The sequence below is a fragment of the Neolamprologus multifasciatus genome, chromosome 15 (genome assembly GCF_963576455.1).
Source record: "Neolamprologus multifasciatus chromosome 15, fNeoMul1.2, whole genome shotgun sequence".
Classification (NCBI taxonomy): Eukaryota; Metazoa; Chordata; class Actinopteri; order Cichliformes; family Cichlidae; genus Neolamprologus; species Neolamprologus multifasciatus.
In genome coordinates this window covers 13397757-13424448 of record NC_140453.1, presented here as the reverse complement: position 1 = coordinate 13424448, position 26692 = coordinate 13397757, and the positions used below count along the sequence as shown (strand labels likewise).

The 26692-nt window shown below is 41.1% G+C and overlaps 1 protein-coding gene across 1 annotated transcript in view; it reads right to left on the bottom strand.

The window, feature by feature from the left end:
* eva1aa (eva-1 homolog A, regulator of programmed cell death a) overlaps positions 1–26692 on the bottom strand; it is a 77619-nt gene extending 50927 nt beyond the window's left edge. The window contains exons 1-3 of the mRNA XM_085132560.1: positions 26331–26692; positions 2730–2953; positions 5–128 (exon numbers count right to left, since the gene is read on the bottom strand). Coding sequence (XP_084988686.1) covers positions 5–128; positions 2730–2953; positions 26331–26439 — 457 coding nt within the window. The 5' untranslated portion in view covers positions 26440–26692. The remainder of the gene's footprint in view (positions 1–4; positions 129–2729; positions 2954–26330) is intronic.

The window sequence follows — 26692 nt, the reverse complement described above, 5'->3', positions numbered from 1 at the left end:
TTACTCGGTCTGCATTTGTACCAGACAATTAGGTATTTACTGCTCCCAGGACACTGGTCCGTCCCAAACACGCGGCTGTTGACAAGGATTTGACAGCTCCTTCTGTCTTGGCACTCGTCCTGCATTTTCTGAAGCAAAGTGACACAAAACGGGAGAAGAACAAAGGCACGTTTAGAGGGAAAACAATAAGCCAATGATAGTGAGACCAGCAGCAAAAAAACCCTAAAACCACTTCAAACAGGTTGCTTATAGCTATTAGGGTATATGGCATCAGTTCACCCACTTCGTTTTCTCATGTTTTAGCCTGCTATAAGCCCAGTGACCAATCCAACACACAGGAATAGCTGAAAGGTTTCAGTTCAGAGCATCCCTTAAATTAAATATTAAAAGAGTCGCATTAGTTATGAAAAAGCACGGAAAGAGACATGAATTACCCCTGAAATAGTGCCGGGGTAAGATAAAAGATGTAATTTGTGGACTCTCACCTAAAAGATCTAACAAGAAAACCAAATCAAATAATGAAACAATAAGCACTGAATGAGAAGTCTTATTCTTCTGTGTACGTCCACTGTATTACATAAACAAAAAAAACACAGTAAACCACTGAATTGAATTAGCTGTTACATTAATAACATGCACATGGCTGGGTAATGATCCATGTTTGCAAACAGGCAGTAAATGCAATATTTGATCCTGTTTGTTACAAACTATATTTAAGTTTGTGTTTTTTAAAGGGCGATATCTTTAGGAGAAACGACCACATTGGTTCGTGCTGAAGAATTAATTATGTTGCAAAGTGATGGCCATTGTTGGTCTCTTTTATCAGACTGCTTCAGCTCCGTTTAATCCACATAGCAACAAATTAAAGTCTTTTCACAGCATTTCAAATAGGAAATAAATAAGATCATGCTCATTTTTGAGAGGATCTCCCCGCCACACACCAAAATTCCCCCTTTGAGCATGAATCTGGTGACAATAAGTAACCTTAGAAGGCTCAGTGAAGGTGTTCATCTTCCCAGACAAGTTTCAGTGCCAACTGTGTTGACAGTCAGAAAGAATACAAAATAAGACAAAGCTTTTTTACTGAATACACCAAAGAATGACTCTACATATCACAGATTAAGCACACAGCAAAGGCTGAATTTTCACATCCATCAGACTATTCAATTCAATTTCAATTCAATTCAATTTTATTTATATAGCGCCAAATCACAACAAATGTCGCCTCAAGGCGCTTCATAGATACAGAGAAAAGCCCAACAATCATATGACCCCCTATGAGCAAGCACTTTGGCGACAGTGGGAAGGAAAAACTCCCTTTTAACAGGAAGAAACCTCCGGCAGAACCAGGCTCAGGGAGGGGCGGCCATCTGCTGCGACCGGTTGGGGTGAGAGAAGGAAGACAGGATAAAGACATGCTGTGGAAGAGAGACAGAGATTAATAACAGATACGATTCAATACAGAGAGGTCTGTTAATACATAGTGAGTGAGAAAGGTGACTGGAAAGGAAAAACTCAATGCATCATGGGAATCCCCCGGCAGCCTACATCTATTGCAGCATAACTAAGGGAGGATTCAGGGTCACCTGGTCCAGCCCTAACTATATGCTTTAGCAAAAAGGAAGGTTTTAAGCCTAATCTTAAAAGTAGAGATAGTGTCTGTCTCCTGAATCCAAACTGGAAGCTGGTTCCACAGAAGAGGGGCCTGAAAACTGAAGGCTCTCCCTCCCATTCTACTTTTAAATACTCTAGGAACACCAAGTAGGTGTATCTTTTTTTTAGATTTTCTACATGCTGAAAATCTAAAAAAAAGATATTATTGAATGCTATTGCCAAAATTTCACTGTGAGAAACTTATGTTATGTTAATTAAACAATTATTAACTCAGTTACTGGCAGACAGAAATGAATTGATTAATCTGCCTTTTTACAGCAAAAATTCTAAATATCTGCTACTTGAAAAATCTCTATGGTGTAAAGTTTGATTGCACAAAAAGTAATGAATCAGTATAAATGGGAGTTGAAAATAATTAGGTTAAAAGATAAGGACAAATGTCACTTGGTCAACCTGAGGCATCACTAAACAAGCATTAGTAGATGGAGGCATTCTTTCTGTAAGGCCAGCAAACCAAAGGTCATGAACAGGTGGTGCTCATGTGGGTGGCACGGCAGTCATTCTCTCACTTCGACACAATGCAGCCTCTGTGTCTGTGCATTCATGGCAGCCCTGTCTATTATGGAAACGGAGGGTGTTTGATGCTAAAAGGCAGGGGAGCCTAAGAATAAACCGAACAACTGAATGAATGCCAAACAGGATGTGTTTGTGTGTGTTTGTGTTGGTGCTGCAAAGCGGGTCTTCTTGTCCAGCCGCATCCCAATTTAGGAGAGGATGCTAAAGCAAAGACCCCATGAAATCGCTTTGTGTCACAGGAACATACAAGCCTGCTTCCTCTTTAGAGAGTGTAATTTGCCAGAAAACGTTCCCACAAAGCATTACATAATCGTTGGTTCTCCAGAGTTTAACCCTTGGCTAATTTGAACCTTTTACAGAACACTTTCTCTCAACCCAAAAAAGAAAGGCAGTGCATTAAGAAGTGACTTACAGAAGGCGGGATGCCAAATGTGGGAGGAGATTCTTTATTCTTAGGAAAAGTCTGGTAAATACCAACTCAATACAGTTGTGAATAATGATGATGTAATAGCGCAAAAGGAATGAGCCTGGCTATTTACCTGTAGTGCAGTGGACACAGAGCAATATCGATCATCCTCCCGAGCTTTATAAGAGCTTAGGAGGGCCTGGTAGGTCTGAGGGCACTGCTGGGGATCAGAAGCACCTCTTCTTCCATAGAAAGCTGACTGGATGGTGATGGTGGCACGCGAAGGGCAGCGCACAGTCAGGAAGTCTCCGTCGCAAGCCCTCGCTGTGTAGTTCCTCAACACTTTGGACAGATAGCCTGTGAGAAAGCAAGAAAGCAGAACCGCAGACATTCATTTATTGCACATTAAACAGTACCATCTGTTGATAATTAATTTCTTGATACTTAACAGTTTCAAGCATTCTCGAGTTGTATAATTTTATGATGCACTACTTAATCTCTTATTTCATCCCATTTCCATATGCAGAGAGTTGTAACCATGCTAGCCCAGCCTTCATTTAAATAACTACATCACTGCTTCCAGCTCAAAGATGCCTTTAAAGCCTTGACTAGCAACAAAGAAAGTAAAGATTTATCTTATTCAGCTGTAAGTTTTAGCCCTTTTGTTATCGCTACAGAACAAACTGCTGTGTTTTATATTATAAAAACATGTGCAAAGGATGATTTTTAAAACATGAAACTATTATTATTTTATCGAAAGATACTGCATCCACATTACTTACACTCTCATAACACACACACATATATATATATATATAGGGCCTTGAGGGTGGGTACGTTAACGGCGTCCAGTAGACGGTCTGTGTATTCAAACCTACCTCTGGCGCCGGTGCCCACCTCTCAATTTTAAATCCATGTAGACATTGAGGGTTCTCGGGAGGGGCCGTGCTAACACCTGCTGCTCTCTGGCAGCAGCACCATGCTCTCCCTTGTTTTAAATACACTTTAGAGCAACACGCAGCAACACTACACTTGAGCGGGAGGAGGGAGGTATGGGGTCTTAACACACCCCCGTTCTCTGCTAGCCATCGGGGCGGGGGGGCTGGGAAGAGATGCTGGCTGTCCGATTGGCCTCCCTGCTGCTGCGGAGCCTGGGGCGGTCTGCTTGCCTCCACCCCGGAGGGAAGGGTAATATCTCTTGGGTCTGGGTGCCGTTTCCATCTCTGGGGGTGAGGATACCTGGACCCGGGGTATAGAGTATGTTTGGGGAGTGTGATTGTGTGTACATGTCCATTTACGTTTATTCCTACGTTGGGCGAGTGCTGAGTGTTTGTATATGTGTGCATGAGGGTGGGAATGCATGTCTGTGTCTGTGTGTGCCTGTTTGTCTGTGTCTATATGTCAGGTCGGGTCTTAGACTCCACCTCTCTGGGAACTCCAAGGCCCTCCAAAGTGTGGAGGCCTATCTCCCCTCACCACACTCCCTGCCGGTGACTGATGCCCTCAGGGGTCGGTGCATTGTTGGTTCTTGGTGTCCGGGGCTGGGCGCTCGGGTATGTACCGGCTCACTCCCGGTGGCTACTTGGCGGGGCCTGGCGCCTGCTGCTCGGTCAGGCCTCTTCCGGGGCGCGGGGGGCCCTCGGGCCTCCGGCCTCTGTGCCTGCGGCTCGGTTCACTCTGGCACAGCTGGCTGCCGGCGGAGCCGGCGGGCACGCCGGTGCAGCCCCCTCTAGCTCCTGCCCGGTGGCTACTGGGTGACCCCTCGTCTGGGGATCCTCAGCCCTTCCCATGAAGGTGGCACGGATGCCCCTCCGGTGGTCCTCCTTGGGCTCTTGCACTCTGGGGCCTCTGGATGTCTGGGGCCTGGATCTCCTCCATGCCTGCTTCATGCCCTGGGGGACGGGGCTATGGCTCTCTACATCCTCTAGCAGACCATTACATGGGGAAACCATTTGAATACAAGCGCGCCGATCCACACAGGTGTGCACATGGGTGTTCACTGTTCGTAGACTTAAATCACACCTTTCTTGGCTGCTACTTCAAAGCACATTGTGCGCTGTCTGTCCTGCGTGCTGCACAACAACATTCAATATTTAGTATTTACTGCTGTTTACACTTAGCTAGATTAATGCGATGGTGTTGTGTATAGTATGTTGCTTTGTTTTGTTTTTTTTGCTTGTTTTCTATTCTTTTTCTCTCAACAGGTGATCCCGGAGATATTTTTTTCTTCCCCCCTTTCTCACTGTCCCTCTCCCCTTCTGTTTTTCTTTTCCTTCCTCTTTCTTTCTCCCTTTCCTATCCCTCACTCATGTCTGTCCCGTCTGTAACAACTGAAAATAAAATAAATAATAAAAACAAAGGTCGATCAAATGGACCAATACGGCAATGCCATGATGATCCATTTGGCAAAATAAATCCATTGGGTATCCTTGTTGGTCTTCAGACAACAATTCTGATGGCTAAAGAACCAAATGGGACAGGCGAAAAAAAAAAAAAAAGAAAAAAAAGAAAGAAAGATACTGCACCAGAATTGAACTGAATTAATATTGATCCAAGAACAAATCTGAAATAAAGTCTTTCTGGAATGACCTGTCGTCTCTCATTCTTAAACCTTTAATGTCCAACTCCACATGTTTGATATCTATTAGCATCTCATTTGTTTGCTGGAAACCATGTTTTCTTGCACTATGCAAGGCAGCTCATGTGAATAGATACGTTATATAACCATTTCATGAAACAAGGAACTCAGATGCTGCTTCAAATTAAAGAAAAGGTTTCTTTCTTCCATTAAGAGTCTTTGAGAGCTGCCACTCGGCTGTCAGTCACTCCAGAGAACTCCTCACAAAGCCACCATTAACATTCCAGTCTGTGAGAAGGAAACAGATAAAGAAGAGAGCTGATCCCTTGGCCGCTGCCATATAATGTTTTTCTCGACCGTCTGGCTCATTCATGAGCTGGCTGCCAAAGAACACTTTGCTTCTTCCATTTGAAAAACTGGCTGGAATTGTAAAATCTAAAATTTAAGGAATGAGTTAATCTCTTTTCTCTGAAGTTATAAAGGTCTGCCATATCTAAAAGGAAACGCAGCCACTTTTTGTTAATCCAGGTGGTAAAATATGTTAAAGAGCTACTTTTCAACAAAAGAAAACACATTCCAACGTAAGCTCAGCCTTCTTTCTGCAGTTAATGCTCTGCAAACATGTTTACAGAGGAGTAACATCACACAAAGTGGACGCACTCTCATTCAATTACCTTTATTTGGTTAGGGTTTGGTAGAAAAGAGGAAATAACACCAAGACAGCGTTCATTAACACACACATTAGCAGATGTGGACTTGCAGAACATACACACAAAACACACACATTGTGCCCTTATCACCATGGCCACAGTTAAAGAGGCAGAGGGGAAACAGGAGACAGTCTTGGGTGTAGAAAGGTTAGCCTCACTCTAAATAGAGATGGTTATTAAACCACCACTTCTCACAGTAACCGGTTTCCACCTGTGGCTATGATGTGATAAAGGAGAAAAGGTAGATGTGCCATATTACTGCGATGGTATAGATCACTTTTAAATTTACTACTGTAATAGCTGTATATATTACCTGCATGCATTTGGGTGATTCTATCTTTATGAGATACTAAGTTGTTGGGCTGTGGTTAAAAGAAAAAAACACAAAACATCCTGAATAATGAGCACGTAAGCATTTGGATTTGCATGTGGGGTAGGGATGCACCGATACCGATACTGGTATCGGGTATCGGTACTGTAAAATGTGTGTACTCATACTCGTAAAAGCTAACCGATACCATGAACCGATACTAACTTATTTCATTAATCAGAGGGTGGTATGTCATTTCTGTTGTCGTTTTTTAGATTGGCCACTAGGGGGACATCCCACGCTAAACAGGCACAGGGTTAGGCGAGAGAAACTGGAGACTGCTGTAGCTAGGCTAAACAAAATGTTTGCAGTGTGGACCGGAACAGCCAACTTTAACTCAGGTTTTGGAAAAGCGATGAAAAATGTCAAGAGAAAATCCATGGGCAGTTTAAATAACAGAGGCTCTGACTCATTTTATCGCTCTGGATGACCAGCCACTGCCGGCCGTGGAAAACATAGGATTGCACCGTCTTCTCAGCATACTCGAGCCGCGATATGAAATTCCCAACCGCCCATACATCAGGGAGATAATGGTGCCAAAACTTTCTGAAGAGGTAAAGACAAGCAGTGTGTGCGCGATGTCAGTCCTTGGTTTAACGGCGCAGTGGACTGATGATCCACGGGCAGATGAGGAGTTCGTCAATGCCAAATACTTTTGTTATTTTGTTTGTTTGTTTACAAAATGGACACTCTGCAATAATTTAAAAGTTTATTTTATTCTCAAACCTAATTTGTATTTATTTTATTCCAAACAGAAGTGTTTATTTATTATTCTGAAAGCTCGAGACAGTGCCAATAGTTCAGTGGTATTTTGTTAAATTACAATGTGGAGACTCTGCAATAATTTAACAGAAGTGCTTATTTTTCACTTGAAATTTTTTTGTGGTCATTTTTATTAAGATTTTATTTTTTATCGGCAGAGAATAAAATAAAACCTGTCTTCCAATTCATTGCATTTGTGTGTGTGTGGTAGAAGTATCGGTTTTTGTACTCTGTATCGGCAAGTACTCAGATCCAAGTATCGGTATCGTATCGTTTTGTAAAAATTGGTATCGTTGCATCCCTAATGTGGGGGACTTTTTGCCTAAATTTCCAATTCAGAGGCTCTCTGAGACATTGCTGAAGTGCTAGGTTATTAATGGTTAGCCAGAGTATAGGTGGAATGATCAACTCAGCTGTTAAAATAACTAAAAGAACTGAACTGATCTGAGTTTTCAGAGTTTAGGTTAATAAGTTGTTGAAATTTGGGACTTAAGAAAGATAATGAGCAAAAACAGAACAAAAATAGACCCAGCTTGTTTTACATATATATAAAAAGCACTAATGGTACAGATATAATAAGATATTAAAAGACAATACATTTGAATAAAAAGCTGGAAATGTTTCTAAATATATGGGACAATGAAGGTAAAAAAAAATAGTTCTTGGTATGATAAGCATGATTTAATATAAAAGTATGGATAATCTAGTTAAGTTGTCATCGAAGACCACAAACAAAACTGTTACCTAACAATAATGATTAAATAGTTAATAAATTATTAAAAATACCTATAGCATGGCTAACAGTTTAAAATGCTAATCTGGATTATAAACTGTCATTATTTTCACAAAGAGTATAACAGACTGTTGGCAAACAGTATAAATTAGCAATTGATGAAAACGAGGAAAAGGAATTAAATTGTTTTCTAATACAAACAAAATTGTTAGCTGACCATAATGGATTAATATGTGAAATTAGTCACAAATTGTCATAAAATTACAAGTAGACAAATAGTACAAATGGTAAGGTAATAGGTAGAATAATTGAAATGTTTAATAGCTGAGAAATGGTGAGATATAGTGATCTGATACAGGATGATACTGGAACTAGAATTCAGGCTGTATTTTTTTTAAAGGGCGTTTAATGCTTTTAGTCTGAAAACTATCTGCATTCACGTGTAAACCCCCCACAAACAAAGCCTACAAACAAAGCCTACAAACAGTAACCGCACGGTCTGATGTCAGTACAGGAGATAAAGGCACACACCTGTGACTTACAAGACAAAATCTTTGTTTTCTTTGCCCACACACAAATGCAGAAACAGAGTTTATGAAATCTTCACAGTGCAAGGAGTTTTTCAGTGACCCAAACGGCTAAAAAACACAGACAAAAAAAGCTGATAGTAGCTGCAGCTGTCAGATAAATTAGAATTAGGTGTGTTTTATAAATTACACTTTTCACATCATTATTGCCCTTGATTCTTTTAATTCTTTGGTCTTAGCTCTAATCTCCTGCTTCCACACACACACACACACACACAACCACACAGGTCTGCTTTGCATGCCACATTCCACACAGGGTGAGAGGGAACTTGGCATTCCCCAAGCAGTTGGACCACACACACATAAATACACACACCCACACACACACACACACACACATGCATGCAAAACGTCAACACAAACAACGTGGTAGGAACAAGCCCTGCTGTTTGGCTCCTGAAACCAGGGTGTGGGTGATGGTGTAACAGTATCACATTATTAGGAACTGGTTCTTGGCAAAGTGCCGTGACAGACCACGATTTTGCGCGGCCCTCCAGCTACCCAGGCCTTGGCTGGGGTTGTGTAGCCATGGAAACGTGAGAGGTTACGAAAGGGGTAAATGAGAGGGGACTGAGGATAGATAAGTGAATTTGAACGGACCACTCGCAGGAGGAGTTTCTTGAGCGAGCGATCCTTGAGCAACAGTCTGAGCACCGCAAACACATCGATACGCCTTCCTCCACCCGACAAAAGGAGGACTGTGAGTAAAAGGCAAACAGATTATCTCACACAAAACCCTCAGGTGCCTTCTAAAGAATCCATTTTTTCTCCACCACTACACCCTCCCTCCACTCTGCCTCGCTCTCTTCTTCAAGATCGTCATCATTGTTTCCATTACCTGTTGACTGAAGCCTCATTTTAAGGACAACAAATCAGACGGCGTTAAGGCACCTGTGTGAACTGCCCAGCCAATGACAGGTGTCCCTCAAAGGCATTAGGCTCGACAATGCTGCAGGAACACCCAGGCGTCTTTCCTCCTCCCTTTTCCCCTGTGTTCTTTTTCATGTGGGGGGCAGACTCCCTATTTAACTAGCTCTCTGCCCTTTCTCTTGACAAAAGCGCTGCGCTATTATGTCTACTGGTTTGTTTATTCTCTCATTAAAAGGCAGGAGGCTGTGGCTCTGATGCTTCATGTGTAAAAACAGCTCAACTCTTGTCATGAACTGAATTGAAAGGCTAATTTAACGCCTGCACAAGTACACACGGGGATTTGTTAACAGCACCTGTCTTTTTATTGTCCTACACGAATAGGATTTTGTCACATTATGCAATTTATCCCGGTAGCAGGAAATAATGTCCACTGTCACAGCCAGTCATGAAGCATAAAAACAGAGGCTCTTGCAGTTATTAGCCCCCTATATCTGGTCATGTGATGACCCTTAAGTCTGACCCAGGGTTGGAGCAGGTCACGTATGATGGAGATTAGTGATTAGTGGTGGTCTGCTGTGTTGTGTCAACATCACATAACAAAAACCCCAGCTGGCATAGTGGTTCTCTGGTACTAGTATGCAAACTAGTGCATATCAAATACCTTTGCTAATTTAAAGATTGTCTTCATGTCTTGCAGAAACTGATGAAAAGCTTATATAAAGTGGTCTCACACAAGCTGGAGCCTCAGCTGAAATCTTACCTGTCTCACCTTTCAGGTCAGCCTCAGAGGAAGCTAACTAATTCACTTTTGGTACACTAAGCTGAGGTGTTCAGTGTCTGCTAAGAATGAGCACGACAGGTACTTCTGACATGAACTGAGGGGAAGGTGGAGGTGAATAAAAGAGAGGGGGAGCGGTTCGACTACAAAGTCTGTCAGTTACTAATGCTCAGGGCTTTCCCCTGTTTTTGAAAGACGCCGCTTTTTCCTATTGGCCAGGCCTGAAGAAAGACAGAAGTATTGCAAATGCTCCCAACGTGTTATAATACCATTAATGCTGCTTCTTTTTTAGCTGCTTACTCCTTTAAGTCAGTGTTATGGTGCTTGTGCAGTAATGTAAATCCTCTTGTACTGGGCGAGTATGTATAACATTGCATAAAATTGTGAGATTACAGCTTAGCCTAATGCCACAAAAGTGATTGCTTAAACTGTACTTTAGAGATAATTGACAGGCTGTAACTATAAACTAAAAGTGCAAGAACATTCACATATGATAAAGTATATTTGTAACAAGACCTCAAAAAAACATTCCACAGAAACGAAATAATAAAGACATTCCCGAGCGCTACAGTATGAAAGGCTGTATTGCGTTTCATCTTGGTGCATTAGGCATTTATTTGCCGCTTCATAAATTTATTGGTGTTATTTTAAGCAAATTATAGCTATCAAACAATCAAATGTTCAAAGATGGAGGGCTGCAGGCTCGCTTGCTGGAAAAGGAATTCCCTTTATGTGGTAATTTCGGGGAAGAGATGAGGTTTGCCTCAAAGACACGGGCCACACTCCAGCACTGCTCTGGAGAAGTCTGGTACTTGAAAAGAGGAAGAAGAGAATGGGGGGGGGGGGGGGGGGGGGGGGAGCAAAGAATAAGATGAATGCTGGAGAAGGAGCTCAATAATTTAATGCTTTATGGTGGTTTAAATAAACAAGAACAGAAAAACAATGACCTTTTTTTTTTTTTGCTGAGGAAGAAAACTGTATGGAGAGAGGAAGACAGAGCTTCTAAAAGCCACCACTCACAGGATGTGGCAGCAGAGGTCCAAAGACCAATGCTGGTGGCTTTAGGCCCTGTAGTAATTACATTTCCTAAAAGACAGATGAGATGCAAAGGCCTGGAGCAGAGCATGACTTTGAAATACCGCTCCTCTTGAAAATAGTTGGGAAACAGAATGTCTTTTTGACTGATAAGTCTATAAATGATCAAATATTGACACCTTTTCATTGGTTGCTGGAAGCTATGTTTTTTTTTCAAGTCATATTCAAAAATGTTGGAATGAGCTCATATCTGTGTTGCATCACCTCTTCTTTTAACAACACACCATAAGAAGGAGACAAACTGCTGTTTTAAAAGTGAAATGTTTGATATGAAGTTTCAGCTGCTGAACTATTTATTTTGTCCAACTTTTCATTTCATGATGCAGTAAATGTCTTGCAGGGGTGACAGGTCTGGACTGCAGGAAAACCAGTATGTATGTGCATAAATTGCTTTTAAACTGTGCATTGACAACAACCCAGATAGTCCCCCTCTTCCTGCTACTTGAATTATGACCATGCAACATGGACAATTTGCAAAATGAGCACAGGACAGTTACAATTTCTACTTGGATTACAAAGATTTCTCCAGATTATTGCTTTAACTGTGTTGTGAACAACTAAAGACAAACCCCCCCAAATTCTTGACAAGTTGTTTTACTTCTAGTCTTTCGCAAATCGATGGTCATTCTCAAGAAAGTCCTACTATCTCCAGTCTTGTAATTGTATTCTATTGAAAATGTATCTGATTTATAGTAAGATTCTCTGCCAGGTTTGTTTACATTGCTTAACTCTTTCTCCCATAAAGACAAGAGTTACTGACCACCCCTGTACCCTTAATGACGAGTCTTGTCACCTCAGTATATATCGTTACAGACTTGGTTTAATGACCATTGGAAGAGTTTTTAGGTTTTTTCAATGGTAGATGGTAGATAGACATAGACCACCTTCACTAACTACTGATGCACACCCAGTCGCTTTGTTCTACAAGCACACCTATATTATGACATATACCCCTCAGTTCAGAAAAGCCCTTCAAGGATTACTCGTAGTAGAGTTTCAAAGGCTAAAATATTTAACTTATCTCAACATTTTTTTAAATATCAAAGTAAAAAAAAATAAAAATGTATATGCACAACAACATTGCATTCTTTAGTTCATATTTTAATTCTTTTTAAGCAGAATCGTAAAACAACCATTAGTTGTAAATCACATCTTCAGGCCATCTTCTGCTACTACAGCTGGGTAAGGCAAACTAAGTTACTAAATTATATCAAAAACAACCTAGATAAATGAGCAAATGTTCACATGGATGCTACTAAAAACACACACCTAATGGCATCCGCACCACAAAAATATAATGCCAAGGAAATGTGCCGACCTGCTTTTGTAAACATGCCATGTACAGTCCTCACTGCTAAGCTGTTCTGATTTGGATTTTTAAAAATGCATTCCTCAATTAATTTGCTATGAATCAAACCAATCCCAAAGAGGTTTTTGCAGCCACATCCTCTTTGCAACACATTTAACTAGCCAGCTGCTCCCATTGTTCCCTAGCAACTGGCCGTCGCAAAGGGGCCGCCAACCAGTCTCAAGGTCTGTGTGACTGAGGTCTAACCGGTGCAGTGTTGCCTTTCCTGAGCATGTTAACAGACATGCACTTTACATACGCTGTGTGCACTACATTTAGTTTTGCTGTTTGACTGATCAAACAATAGCTAATGAAATTGGAGAACGTGTGGCAAAAAGAGAAAGAAAACCTAAGGAGAGAGAAAATAAACAGTGGGTAAACTGATATAAGAAGACAAGCTGAGGGTTTTGCTGCATTAAGATTTATAAGCATGACATTCAACTGTGGGTATGCTTGTGTGTGTTTCTTTCTTGTCTTTTGCACAGTGGCAAAACTGTGAGCATATGGGTAAATGCAACATTGATTCTAACATTTTACACAGATGTGAAAAAAAAAGCAAACAAAAAATTCCTGTGCTTTGATCAGTTTCACTGGTGCGCAAAATTCTCTGGTTTGGAATCCAGAGGGAAGAAAAGGTCTGTGTGTTAACTTGTTTATCCCACTTTTTAAAAATAACAGCACAGGTTGGCCTCATGGTGTGTATCAATACCCTCAGGCAATGGTCGCCTTATTTTGAAAATCAGAGTTGCTTACATATCTACCCTTCCTCCCCTCAAACGAGGGAGAGAGAGAGAGAGAGAGAGAGAGAGAGAGAGAGAGAGGGGGGGGGGGGGGGCAGAGAGAGAGAGAGAGACCAGAAACCAAGCAGCTGAAGTCATTAAAACCAGAGACACAAACACAAACACTCTGTTCTCCTGGTCCTTTCCTCCTCCCGGTGATAGCTTATCTTTTTAACACCTTTTTAACACACAAACAAGCAGCCACACGCACACACACGCACACTCACATTTAAACCAGCAGACTCATGTATAAGTAAACAAACGAACGTCTACAGCCCACTCTGCCCCCAGCCTTTCCGAACACAGCTCATTTATTTGTTCACAGCATGATGTATGAATCCAAAAGCAGCACACTGGCAAGCTTATAATGATGTGTGTGCGTTTTACGGCCTGAAACTCTGCAAGTCGCTTAAACTCTAATAGAGGCATGAATCCCACTCTTCCAGGGGTGCATAAAATGCTACTAAAATGAATGAACTAGCGAGGAATGTCACATGCTAGGTCATGCACATGTCAGGAGGGACAAGGAGTTTGCAACAACTTCTTTTTCTTGCTTGTTTATCACAATAAGGGAAAGAAAAAAACCCACAGTGGACAATCTGCTTTATATGAAAGCACAGGAGGAGCTTGCCCTGACAGCTAAAGTCATCTTAGCAACGAGGTCACGCTTGATATTTTAGATTGTTGACAAGAGCCGACCCCTGCAGACAATCAGAGGACGTCCACCTGTGGGTCTGCTGTCTAAAGATGTCCCGAGGGTGCTGAATGGGTATAAATCTCCCAGCTTGGGGATGTCCTCACGGCATGACAGTGGCCACTAAGTCTGCCTTAGGGAATCATCAAAACCCAAATACTGGACACTCCCATGACCTCTGTCAGCACGTACCTCTTCTTGTGACCTCAGAGGGTCAAAGGGCATAAGGCAGGAGGACACTTCCACTCCAAGCTTCAGAGCATGCGTGTTTCTTTTTAAACGGTGGGATGGAATATGGGGTTGAAGGGGTGAAGGAGTGAGGGGCACTGGGGTTCCGGGAATATCTCTGATTTTTGCATGCAGATGGAGAAAAATATGGACAGACAGAACCAGAGGAGGGCAGATCTGTCATTTTAATGGTCACTTTTACGGTCTGGAAGAGTTGGGTGGCAGTCAGAGTGCATATCCCTAATCACCAGACAGATGCATCAGTGTGTAAGCTTCATCTTCACAAAGTGAACGACAGATGTATCCTTCCTCAGTCATCATCATCACAGCAGATTGGATTTAAGTGACTGCTGGTTGGAGCAGTTGTAGCCTGAGGCTTGGACAAGTGAGCTTTTGACAGTGAGGTCACCACTGAGACAATTCATTGCACTCATTTAAACTGCCAGAGAGAAGGCTAGACAGAGATACTTATGACAATTTGTAACAATTGGCTATACAGTGTGGAAACTTCAAAGAAACGTGTCCAAATTTCAACAGAGCAGCAAAATTATCGCTCTTCAAAAATACGAACGTCAATATTAACACTTGAATTAGCATACACTTAGAAGGTTAGGAGTCCTCGGGGAAACTTTATCAGTAGGCCAATGCGTGGTAATGGACTCGTGGTCATCATGGTAATGGACATAATTAAGCTTTTTTGTTATCCAAAAAACTAGAAGAAAGAAAGAAAGAAAGAAAGAAAGAAAGAAAGAAAGAAAGAAAGAAAGAAAGAAAGAAAGAAAGAAAGAAAGAAAGAAAGAAAGAAAGAAATAGAAAGCAAGAATTTTTGTTTTAACAGCTCTAGAATCAAACCATACATTAAAGTCATGTTTAAGAAGATTTTTTTCAGTCTTATTCATTAAATATTCTTTAAATTAGAAAAACTGTCTCCTGGATGGGGCCTTTACATATCATACTATACATGACAAAGGTAAAATATATTAATGCATTATTAAAAACCTTCTCATGATAGGATGTAGCGATGTTTTTCTGCAGAACAACAACACAAGCCCAGGCATGTCTGAGAGCGAGAGCAGAGTGTCAGCCTGTGTAGTACCTAAAAAGAGAGCTACTTAAATAATATGAAAGAGGTTTGGCTACAAAAAATTAGACATCTAAAAAAAACCAAAAGAGTCCAGTACGTGCTTACTTGTAAAATCTGCAAGAAAATGGTTTCAATGCATGAGATCAAAACACACTTTCCAGTACAATTTACTAGTGATGCGCGATACCACTGATTTCCTTTCCGATCCGAACTTGACGCAAGTAGTTTCAAAGCTCAGCCTGAGATACATCTAATGGTAGAAAATATTTTTTTCAATTTCAATTTTACTATGCAACAATAGTGTGCAGACTGCTGAAGAGTTACAATGTCATGTTACTTTAAACTACACTTTTAACCAGTTACGGTATTACCAACAAAATGATATTTTTGTTATCTGCTTAAGATTTACTGAGCTCAGCTCTGTCTGAGTCAATAAACAGTGTTATCACAATAAGATAGAAACTGAAACACAGCAGCCAAATTAATGAAGTTAATTAAGCTTTACTTTTATTTTTGAGTGAAGTTTCACATCTTTCTTGACATTAGTAAAAAAAAATTCTTTTAAATGATAGTACGTTATAATAGTCATCCTAAAATGAGAATGAAATGTACAGTCAAAATTCTCCTTCTAAGCCTTCTTTCCATCAGCTGGTTTCCTAACGCTGTCTAAGCTGAAAATACTCTTGCATTAAAAATAACAAACCCTTTTGCAACACCATCAAAACAGCCTGGCTGTCTGGCAGGGTGTAACCCTGCAAATTGCTGCATTACATTCATCCTTCTTTATTTTTCTCAAAAGCCCACAAAACTCCCTCCAAAAGCAATCGTCATTCTTAATGCATTAACAGCAAGACCACATACCTCTATCACAGTTCAGGCATGTGCTTGGCAAAAAAGAGAAATATTTCCTTTAAAAAAAGGGAAAAAAAGAAAAAAGCATAGGAGTGGGTGGGCACTGAAAGGCTGAGCTTTTTGGAGGGAATTAACAAGCTTATCTGGTGGGGTGTTCTGTGAAAACAAGCAACAGAACAACTTCAGAAGAACTGCAAAAGTAAAAACCATCTGCAGGATGTCCACTGGCACTTAGGAAGGAGATCCCTTTCCCTTTACAACAAAGTCAGACAGATCTGCAGGGACAGACTGAAGGTGAAACCTACTTTGTTTTAGTTATAAAGAGCTTCAGTTACAAATGCCATTGAATGCTATTGAAGAAAATCCAGTCTGTACTTTACACACATTTTTGTTTCTTTTTTTTATTATCGTGATTAAATTGTGCTGAAAGAGCAACAAACACAATCTAGGTTTGGGTGGTAAAAATTTATTTGGCTTAGGGGAAAACGAGTGGAATCTGTCTCCTCCCGTCTCTCGTTCCCTCCCCCTTTACCTGAACTGGCCAGAGGGGCAGTAAGCAACAGATTAGCAGTGCTTTGGAGAGCAGGCTGCTGTAGCGTGCTGTAATGCAGACTGTCAGTCCAACACAGTTGGGGGGCTACACAATGCCTCCTTGTTCTGACTGGCCCTTCGGTGCCCCACCTCTCTACCTCTCCATCGCTCTGTGCCCTCTGTCTCTCTCTTAGCCTCCAAGGGTTTCAAACTATAAAAGGAAGAAATGCTGCTCAAATTGTTTCCTTTTCTCTACTATAGCAACCTGCTCATGGGTGGATGGATGGAACGAGATATCAACTCTTGAGCCAAGCACAAATCAGCACCCAGGAAACAGACTTAAAGACAGAGGAGGCATCAATGCACGGCTAACATTTTTCAAGTCACAGAAATAATAAAGAGTGACAGGTTTTTTTTTTTTGTCTTGTATCTTTTAGCATGTGAGCATGTCTTCCTGCTTGTTTAGAGCATAATAATAGCAAGTGCCAACACCCTTCGGCCTTTTCCTCCCCACATACTGCTGTTTATTTACAGCTCAACATAAACTGTCCAACCCTATGTACTAGCAGCAGAAGACACAACTCAAAAGACTGTGGCTGTATTGGAAATATGAATTATTATTGTTAATTTATTGTTTAATTAGAGCTTAAATAGACACAGAGATCTGTAGATAGTTTTGTAAGTGCAGCTGCATACAGCAACGCCAGGGTGCCACTCAAGAATCTTCTTCACAAGTTTCTGTGTGTTTTCTTTGGATCTTCTAACTCTCCCTAATGCAAGAAAGGGCAAGTAGAAACACACACCTGCAATGTGTATATATACATCTTTTCAGCTAAATGGAATTAGACCCTCTCTTCTCTCCCCAATAACAGTTATTACTATAACACCATCCAGCTCAGCGTCTGATTGGGCCATTTGGGTGTTTTTACGTACTGAGAGAAATCTATACAAAATAACGATTATGGTGCAGTATTCACAGCTGACTGGACGAGAAGTTCTCTCCTGATAAAAAACCTCGATTCTCAGCTGCTAGTCAGACTTCCTTCTTGGCCAACATTAGTAATTTGAAATTCAGCCCGGATTTAATTATGAAGTTCAGCCTAAAATCAGGATTGAGACAGGCGTTGTTTGAAAAAGCAACACCAACATGGTAAAATTATAGTGTTTTTCTTCTTCTTCTTTTTTCGTCAGCAGCCAATATAAGCCCACAGTCAACACACAGATAACAGTCCGTCGCAGTATTTTGCTGAGTTTGCTTTCACACAGCTTTGGCTCTTTTGATTCAGACCCCAGAGAAAAACGTGTGATGTTCATCACCACTACTCAAATCTACCTGCAAAACTCAAAGAGCCCAAAAAGGAAAAGGTATGACCATTATTTGTGTTATTAAGCCCCCTTCATTCACAGAATAACTAACACTGCGGGCTTCAGTCATCTATTAAAGTCAAAGTCCGCAACTACGTCACTATGAAGGAATTTATGTTTCAAATCCACGTGTTTCTGGCTCTGCACATGTGGATTGCAAAAGATTTGCAACAGATGTCAACAGATTTACAATTTTTACCAGTTTATCACAGTTAATCACCATATTATCACAAACAGATTGCATTTAATTGCCAAGTTGACCCACTGAGTCACAAACACAAGCAGACTGATGGCTGTGCCATTTTGTTGCCATCTTAAAACAGCAAATTTCCTTTGAAGACAGCAAATGACAAGAAACCATTTTAAAAGACAACAAGACTGCAAGTTCGTTGCACAATTATTTTGTTTAGGGATTTACAAGTTTTACCTAGTGTGACAGTAGTGCAAGATGACCATACTAAGGATATCTGCTCTCACCGACATCACACAGAAAGAAACTGAACATTTAGAGCATTCCAAGTCCTTTTGTATTAAAATGATTAATTAATATGAGCTAGGGATGGGTATCGAAAACCGGTTCTTGTTGAGAACCGGTTCCCACTGTTTCAATTCCTTGGAATCGTTTGCCATTTTTGCAAACGATTCCCTTATCGATTCCAGTCGCCCCGAATGACGTCACCACGTTGCGGAGCGTCATTTACCTGGCAGGAAACACGGCGCCTAAGCGGCTCAAACGCTCAAAAGTTTGGTTATACTTTACGAGAAAGGATGACAACAGGGCAACTTGCAATACTTGCAAAGTAGATATTTCATTTAAGGGAGGAAACACTACGAATATGCAAAAGCATTTGCTCACAAAACACGCGATAACCTTAAATGAATGTCGTGTTTTTAATTCCGCTCCGGACTCGTGAATCTCAACCCAGCAGCAGCGGTAACGTTTGCACGTCCTCTCCCGTTAATGCGGCAGGTAAATAATCAACTAACAGTGCATATTATGTTAGCGCGATCTGCCTTATTACAAAACCTGCCATTACTGTGCGCTGCATTTAGGTGACCATGATGAGAGAGACAGACAGAGTCTGGCTCAGATGCTGGCAGTTGTCGCTGCAGTCTACCGTTAGCGTCTCCTTTCAGGCCAGGATAGACGAATGTCACCGAGCAGTGACTAAGTTTGTGGTCAAACGTTTGCACCCATTTGCCACAGCAGATGCCCCGATTTTAGGTAAGTGAATGTGTTTAATTGTAGGCAGGAACATTACTGGATATTCTTGTTTTATTGCTACAGAAGAATATTTATTTTATTATTTTACATTTACAATTTTTTTCCTGGTGACCCTGTGACACCCCATTGAAAAGCCGTAGGCTGTGGATCTCTTAAGATCTCACTGTTGGGTTTGTAAGGCCATGTTACTCCTAAATTTCTATCTCATTCAAAGAGAAGATATAAAACAAAGTTCTAAGCTATTTGACCTTAGTGTTCTCCTTTTTTTTAAAAAGAATCGATAAGAGAATCGATAAAGAATCGAATCGTTAAACAGAATCGAAAATGGAATCGGAATCGTGAAAATCTTATCAATACCCATCCCTAATATGAGCATTCATGTCCCATTATATGTATAACAGAAAAAAGGAAAATAATTCCTTTCACTAGGAGGCCCGTGACCACTAAACATAATGCACAGCGCTTTTAACCCAGCTGTGTTATGTGGGTAATGTCAAGTCAAATATGAAATTCTAAAGTGTTTTACTAAACTGCCTTCTGTCTCGTTTGGACCCAGGAACTGCAAAACCAGCCCGAGCCCTTCCGGACTCTTTATATCTTGAAGTTCCTGGGAGCATATGACAAATGCAGAATATGTACTTTCAGTGTGATCTGATGTTTGAAAGATAAGTTGATTTAAGCAGTTAGAGAGTAGGTAAATTTTTTTAATTACATCCCACTCTCAAGGGTAGAATAAGCACTGATGAAGTTAATCTTGTAATTAATTGTTGCTTAACTGTTATATCCTGTAGTTGGAGGACCTCCTGAATATATTAGCAGGAGATACACATCCTCTGGAAAGCTCATGTGTGTCTGGACATGCTGGTGATTAGGCCACAGTAGTTGTACTGCAAGGGGCCCTACCTTATATATTACTGCTCCACCGCTCAGCAATTCATCATATTGTCATTCAGTAACATTGACAGTGATGGAGAAAGCCACAGTTCGTACAAGATATTGAGCATCAGTGTAAATGACTTACTGTCAGTGTCAACTCTAGCAAAGGAAAACTATAGTTCTGAATTCTAAAATCTCCCAATGTGTTCTCTGTTTTTGTGTGTGTGCACCGCTGTGCTGCTGAATAAGGTTTCCTAAGTTCTGCTGATTATTAATTGTCTTCAGTTTCATTCTTATTTCATTTATTGTGTTTTCAGCCATGTGCCATTTGTTCCAGTTACCATTGTATTTATAATATTCTTTCTTTCAGTATACCCTGCCTCCCCTGTGTTCCCCATGTATTGCTAAGTCTTCCTGTTTAGTTTCTTCCTGTATTATTTTTGTAGTTGTGTGCCCTTGTGCCTTGTTCTTAGTTCACTTCAAATGTCTCATTATCCAGATTTGGCTTACATATGTGCAGTTCCCAAGATGTCGAGGTATTTATTCCTTCAGTTTGTCTCAGGTCTCTATCAGGTCATACTGGTACCTGTACTGTTCCCGATACTTTTTACGGTGGTTACTGTTTTCTGTGGTTCCTGTAGTCCCGTTGTTTCTGAGCTCCCAGTGTCTCCCTCGCTTTCTTGTGTTTTCACATGGGGTTTGTTATTTTACTGCACTTTGTAAGATTACAATTTCCCCTTCAATAAAAGGTTGTTTTCATTTGATCCCTGTCTGCCTGCAAGTCTGCATTTAAGGTCCTCATTCACCATCAAAAATGACATCATGTAGGCTCAGACACATGTCTGGTCTGAGTTTGGAATAGCAAAAATTCATAATAAACAAATGTTTTTCTACAAGGGAAAATTTTAAACAGATTACTGAGATAAAATGTCATTGTGTGCTACTGCTGTGTAAAAGAAAAAAGGTTGCCCAGAAATAAATGCAATCATTAATTCTAGTCAGACATGGTGAGAATGCCGTCACCACTGTTGCAAACAAAACAATCAGGGTGATTATTCAGATATGACAAGTTGTCTCAAGATTAATAGACAGGAATGCAAGTCTATAAAGGTACTGAGGCTATACTTTAAAAATTAGCAATAAAGATAAACTAATAGGAATAGGGTAAAAAAAGTATTTTAATATTATTAAGGAAATACCGTGTGACCACTCACTACAAAGGTAGGGTCACATCTGTTTTAAGAAAGCCGCCATCTCAAGTTGTCCTATACCAGATGACCCTAGCAAGAGTTCATATAACACCTATGACTCTAGCCCAGATAAAACAAGCTAAAAAAGACAAATGCGCCTGAGCCTATTTGAATCAAGGCAAGCAGGTAAGGCGTGGAAGAGCACACATTAAGACACGATAGAAACTCCACATTTCATAACACTCAAACTAGAATAAGCATTCTGCAATCTACAAAATACAACTTTAAACTCACTTCAAAAATACAACTTCATCCAAACCAAAGGTCAGATGGAAGGTGTCTTACGTGTGCATGTGATACACCAGAAAAAAATGACTGTAAAATAGCTAGCTTGATGATGGCAGCTTACTGTGTGTCTGTTCTTTGGGTGGTACCACAACATTACTAACACTCCATCCTCTACTTAATTTAGCATAACATTACCTCAAAAGGTGCCAAAATATTTATTACACATTACCTCACTCAGGATACGATCGCTTCCAATGCATCTTTTGGCAATGACACAATAACTCATTTTTACTGGATCATGTTAATGAGCCCATATGCCACTACTTGACTAACGCAAAGCTCACCTTTAAGGCTATTCGTCCTGTGAGCACACATAGAAACATTAATCATGTCAGCACTTTATTTTAATTCATTGCTTTGTCTTTTCTTTTCATTTGAAAACACCTTCAGGGGATTGTGGGTTTTTTAAAAAAAAAAGCTGATAAGGAACTTGATTTATGCAAAACGAAAAGCTTAAAATCTTATTTACATCTCAACAAGCCACTTTTAATCACAGCCACAGCAAAACAGAACAGAGTTTTCTCAGTTTGTTGCACTGCGATGTGGTAAAATTTAATTTCCTCATGCCAGTCTTAAATTAGCAGAGGAGAAGATTTGCTTCCTGTTGTAAACAGCCATCTCTCATCTCCAGCTCCACTTTGTTGTTCCCCTGTGTGATGTCAAGCTCTGCCTTATGCGTGTGTTTGTTTATGTACTGATTGTATCCCGGGGGAGGAACTTACATGGTAGGTCATGTCTTTCATCACATCCATGTTGCACCAGGCCAGACTTCCATCTTAAATTACACACACACCCCACGCACTCTGCCATAAATGCATACAGGGGCAGAAGTTATCTACATTATATCCCCAAGCTTTCTGCACCCACTTTAGTTTCCTATTCCCTAAAACTGTGACTGTGGTATATGTCGATTTGCAGCATTTTATGCTTCTCATATATGAATTTGCTGTGTCAGAGCTGCGTCAGGACCTAAACTAAATGTAAAACAACCAGCTTTAGTTTTGAATGTTTGCTTGTGATTTTAAAAGATTGAAAAAGGATTTGGATCTTATAAGCAGACTCAAAGCATCATTCAGATGCGATAACGTGCTATAAACCCAGTTATATCCCTATTCAACCACTCGGCATATAAGTGGATTTAAAAGATGAAATCAAGAGAGGACTTTAGTTTAAACTTTTGTGTGCGTGAGCTCCCTGTACTCGAGTCGTTCCTTTGGGAAAATCGTTCACAGAAACCATTCTTCTGAAGAGATGCGTAACCTCTCGCTATTCAGCTCGAGAGAAAAGCGGCCTTATGCCAGGTCCTTGCTGTCCGCCTAGCCGCCTGCCTCCACCGCAGTAGACAAAACAAGTGGGAGGCAGGATTTGTTTAGACAGAGCTCACCTGGCACACAAGCAGACACAGAAACAGTGATCAGGCAAGCCCTAGGGAGGAGTAGAGGCAGCAAAGAGGCGGGGAGGAGAAGCGGTGGTGGTGGAGGTATGATGAGCCTATGGAGAGGGGGAAGGGGCTTGGAGAGGAGAGCATGGGGTTCAGCATGCCACCCATATCCAGGACCATTAAAAAAAATCAAAGCAGATTAAGAATTAAGGGACCTTGATTGGCTTTCAGTGTGTATGCAGAGCTGGGGTTAGGGCTAGCCATACCAAGACTTACCAACAGTTTAACAGCACTGGATTTGTGTGTCTGTGTATGTGCTGGCTGCAGTTACATGAAGCTTAAAGCACTTGGCTATAGAAAAGTCCTCAGCTAATCTCTCACCTAAAATGCATTGAGCGCCACAGGCTTTACGCACGACATCAACACACTGATCGTAGGCCTACAATGTCAATTTTAATTATGTATTAATAAGAGAGGCTGCTCTTTTCTCCTTGTTAAATAAGGTATTTGTTATATTACAAACTTAAAAGTCGACATCACAGTTAGAGTCCCAGTTAAAAGTAAATAAATGCAAGTCGAAAGGATCACACAAGCCAGAAATGACCCTTTAAAATGACCTTAAACACAGTGCTGCGGTGACTTTCTCGCTACCTTGCTCATCTTTGAAAAACATGTGAGGTGAGGTTCGACAGGGGAACAAAGCACAAGATAGATGGCAGGTCCCTCTAACCACACACTTATGGTTACTATAGGATGACCTCAGTTGACCCTTTGGCCCCTCAACAGCCTCACTTCCCTTTGAGTAAGGTTAAATAAGGGATGCCTGGGTGGGGGGTTAAGACATAAAAAGAGAAAGAAAGTGGCTTGACTGTAACTCTTTGGCAACATCATCAGTAAAATCTCATTAACAATGGTAGCGGCTCTAGAACATTCTGCAGTTAAAAGAAGCATACGCTATTGTATGCGAGTGTTTTGCTGGAAGTGCTTACAGATAAAGTGAGCAACCATCAGGCCAAAAGGCACGGCTGCAGCAAAAGCTTTATTCCTGTTATTGTTTTGACCTTTTTCCAAACAGCCTGGCATTCATCACTTTCCTTTAGCATCACAACTACGTGTTGACAGAAATGATAATCTGTCCTACGTCAGCTGGTAATGGCACCGAGACAGAAACACAGAAATAACAGCCAGTAATCATGTGGTCCTCAGGTTCCAGAAAATGGGCACTAAAACGACTGTGGTTAGTATTTGCACAAAGAAAGCGTTTTTGGAAAGAGAGGCTTGGCAGTTAGATGCTACATTACAAGCTGAGTGCTCAGCCCATAGTGTGAACAAAGATGGGGAGACAAGGTTTTACACTGAATTCTGTGAACTTTCAATTTAGATAAAGTAGCTAGGCTGACACCATTGTTAGCCTATAGGCTCTTAAGTGTTGCATGGCTCACTCTGTGCCTCTAATTAGCTGCTCAGATTGCTGTACTGTAATAGAAAATGATTACAGGGCAGAAGAAGAATTAAATAACCCACCAACATAGTTTTTGTTCCTCCATGCCATTGATGAAATATGAAACTATGGCTACATTTAGTTGTTAACAACAAATTCAAATGCAAATGAAATAAACTTCTACTGCCACAAATGGTCACTTGAAAAGATTCATTAAAAGCAGAGACAGAGGTCCACTGAAGTGAGCAGATTGCTCACCATCATTGGTTCAACCGTCTGACTGATAAAGGTCTGATTGACAGATGGTAGATCAAAACTTCTGTCACAGTGCAGGGTGGCAGCACCTGTCAATCAAAAAGGTCTGCACGGTGTCCAAGAACAATCCAGCTAGTCAAAAATGTGAGGCTTGAAGGTTCTCTTTGTCACTGAGGTATTCTGAAAAAAGTCTCTTTCTCATCGTATCCACAGGAAAGACTGGTCAGCATTTCTGTGCATCTGGGTAGTCAGCAATGATGACTCTACGGGGCAAAGTCTAAAAACTGATCAGAGGTCAGTGGTCTCACTGGGGGCAGAGGAATTACAGGTTTCAGAATCAAGAGGAAGTGAATTTGCACCAAAGTTGAGAGTTCAGCAAATGAACTTCTGCCGGACATGCTTTTCGTTTATGTTTGCATAATTGCGTGTAAGCCTGCAGCAGAACTCGAGATGGAATCAGCTGCTTGTTTGGTTTTTACTTGCTGGCTGATCAACCACCATGTAATCCGTTCAGTCTTATTACTTGTGACAAAATTAACATCCACCACATGTATGTGTGTACATGTTAATTACAGAAATGAAAGCTTGTTAACAGCCTTCACTAGACCAGGGTCTTTCACAGCTAATTAGGCAGCAACATGGACACGTGCACACAGAATCATACACGGGGGACGCGTTACATGCATCTGCTCTTTAGCACCTTTCCCCGTAGTGTTAGTCTGCTGATTCCAATCATTAGACCCATTAGAGGCCAATTAACACCATCACAAAGCTCCCTTTCTGTTTTATGGCACCATAAACAAAACCTGCAGGCTTGCCTTGGGCCCAGCAGAGCTCAACAGACTAATGCAACACAGAATAATTTAATTCAGTAATATACTACCTTTTAGGAGCAGACACAAAGGCTTACAGCCTCCATCACACTGGCTTATGTATAAATTCTGACTCTGTCCTGAGGTCTAAGCACTGATATTCACTTTTACCTTTGAAGCTGATTGCAGCTTATATGAAGTACAGAAAAGCCATAAAATTTCCTCTGTAGTCGGCTTTTGCTTTATTCTTTGGGTTGTAAATCTATAAAGAAGGGCAGCATCTGGCCTAGACCACAGTTCCCATCCAGTAACACATTAACCATTATTCCATTTATCTCAACTGCATCATCAATGGGGTGTGTGTGTAGCAGGTTTATGCTGTGCTGATAAACCAGCCTCCAGACTAATCCATACAGTCGGATCGGTTTAGTAAAAGGGAACCTGTTTGAAGTGCCTTATGTGGGTCAAACTGTGTCAGAATAGGCCTTAAAGATAAGCATAAGGGTGTTTTCCGCATGTTTAAGTCGTGCCCTATAGTGGGTTTGCGCAAACATTTGAGTGTGCATGCTGCAGCACGCCACAGGCACGGGTCGTCCCGAGAGGAGAATTTGATGCGAAACAGCACTGAAATCAGTTATAGTGGCAGTCGTGCTCAGCAGTTATTCGTGATGTGTTTCATTTCCCAAGGGGGCAAAAATAAACTCTGCACACAACACGCTCAAGTTTCAAATGAGCGCATTTGTAAGTAAGCAAGTTCTAAGAAAAGAACGCGCCGCTTTCTAAAGTCTAGAAAACAAGATTGTATTTCGTGTGTATTGCAAAACAAATAACAAAACCACAACCTGAAAGGTCTGGAGAGCCCACGGTGAGATCGCAGAGGACGGTCAGACACGTTATTCCCAAGAGGAGCGTAAAACTGACGGCTGAGAGAGTCCCATCTGAGAAGAACATCCTTGAAGCCTCGCGTTTTTAAATTGTCTCCGAATCATTAGAAAGTCCAGCAGCATCAGCAGCAGCGGAAACATCGAGGTTCAGACTGCGAGATAAATTCAGGAGATGTGCGCGTCCATGTCTCTAGCCTTCTCCTCAGCCTCCCACCACACCGCTGTGAGACTGAGACTGGGATTACTCAAGACTGGAGCCGTACACAGCTCTCTGACTACACTTCCAACTGCGTGTTGTGGAGGATGGCCACCACCTGCGG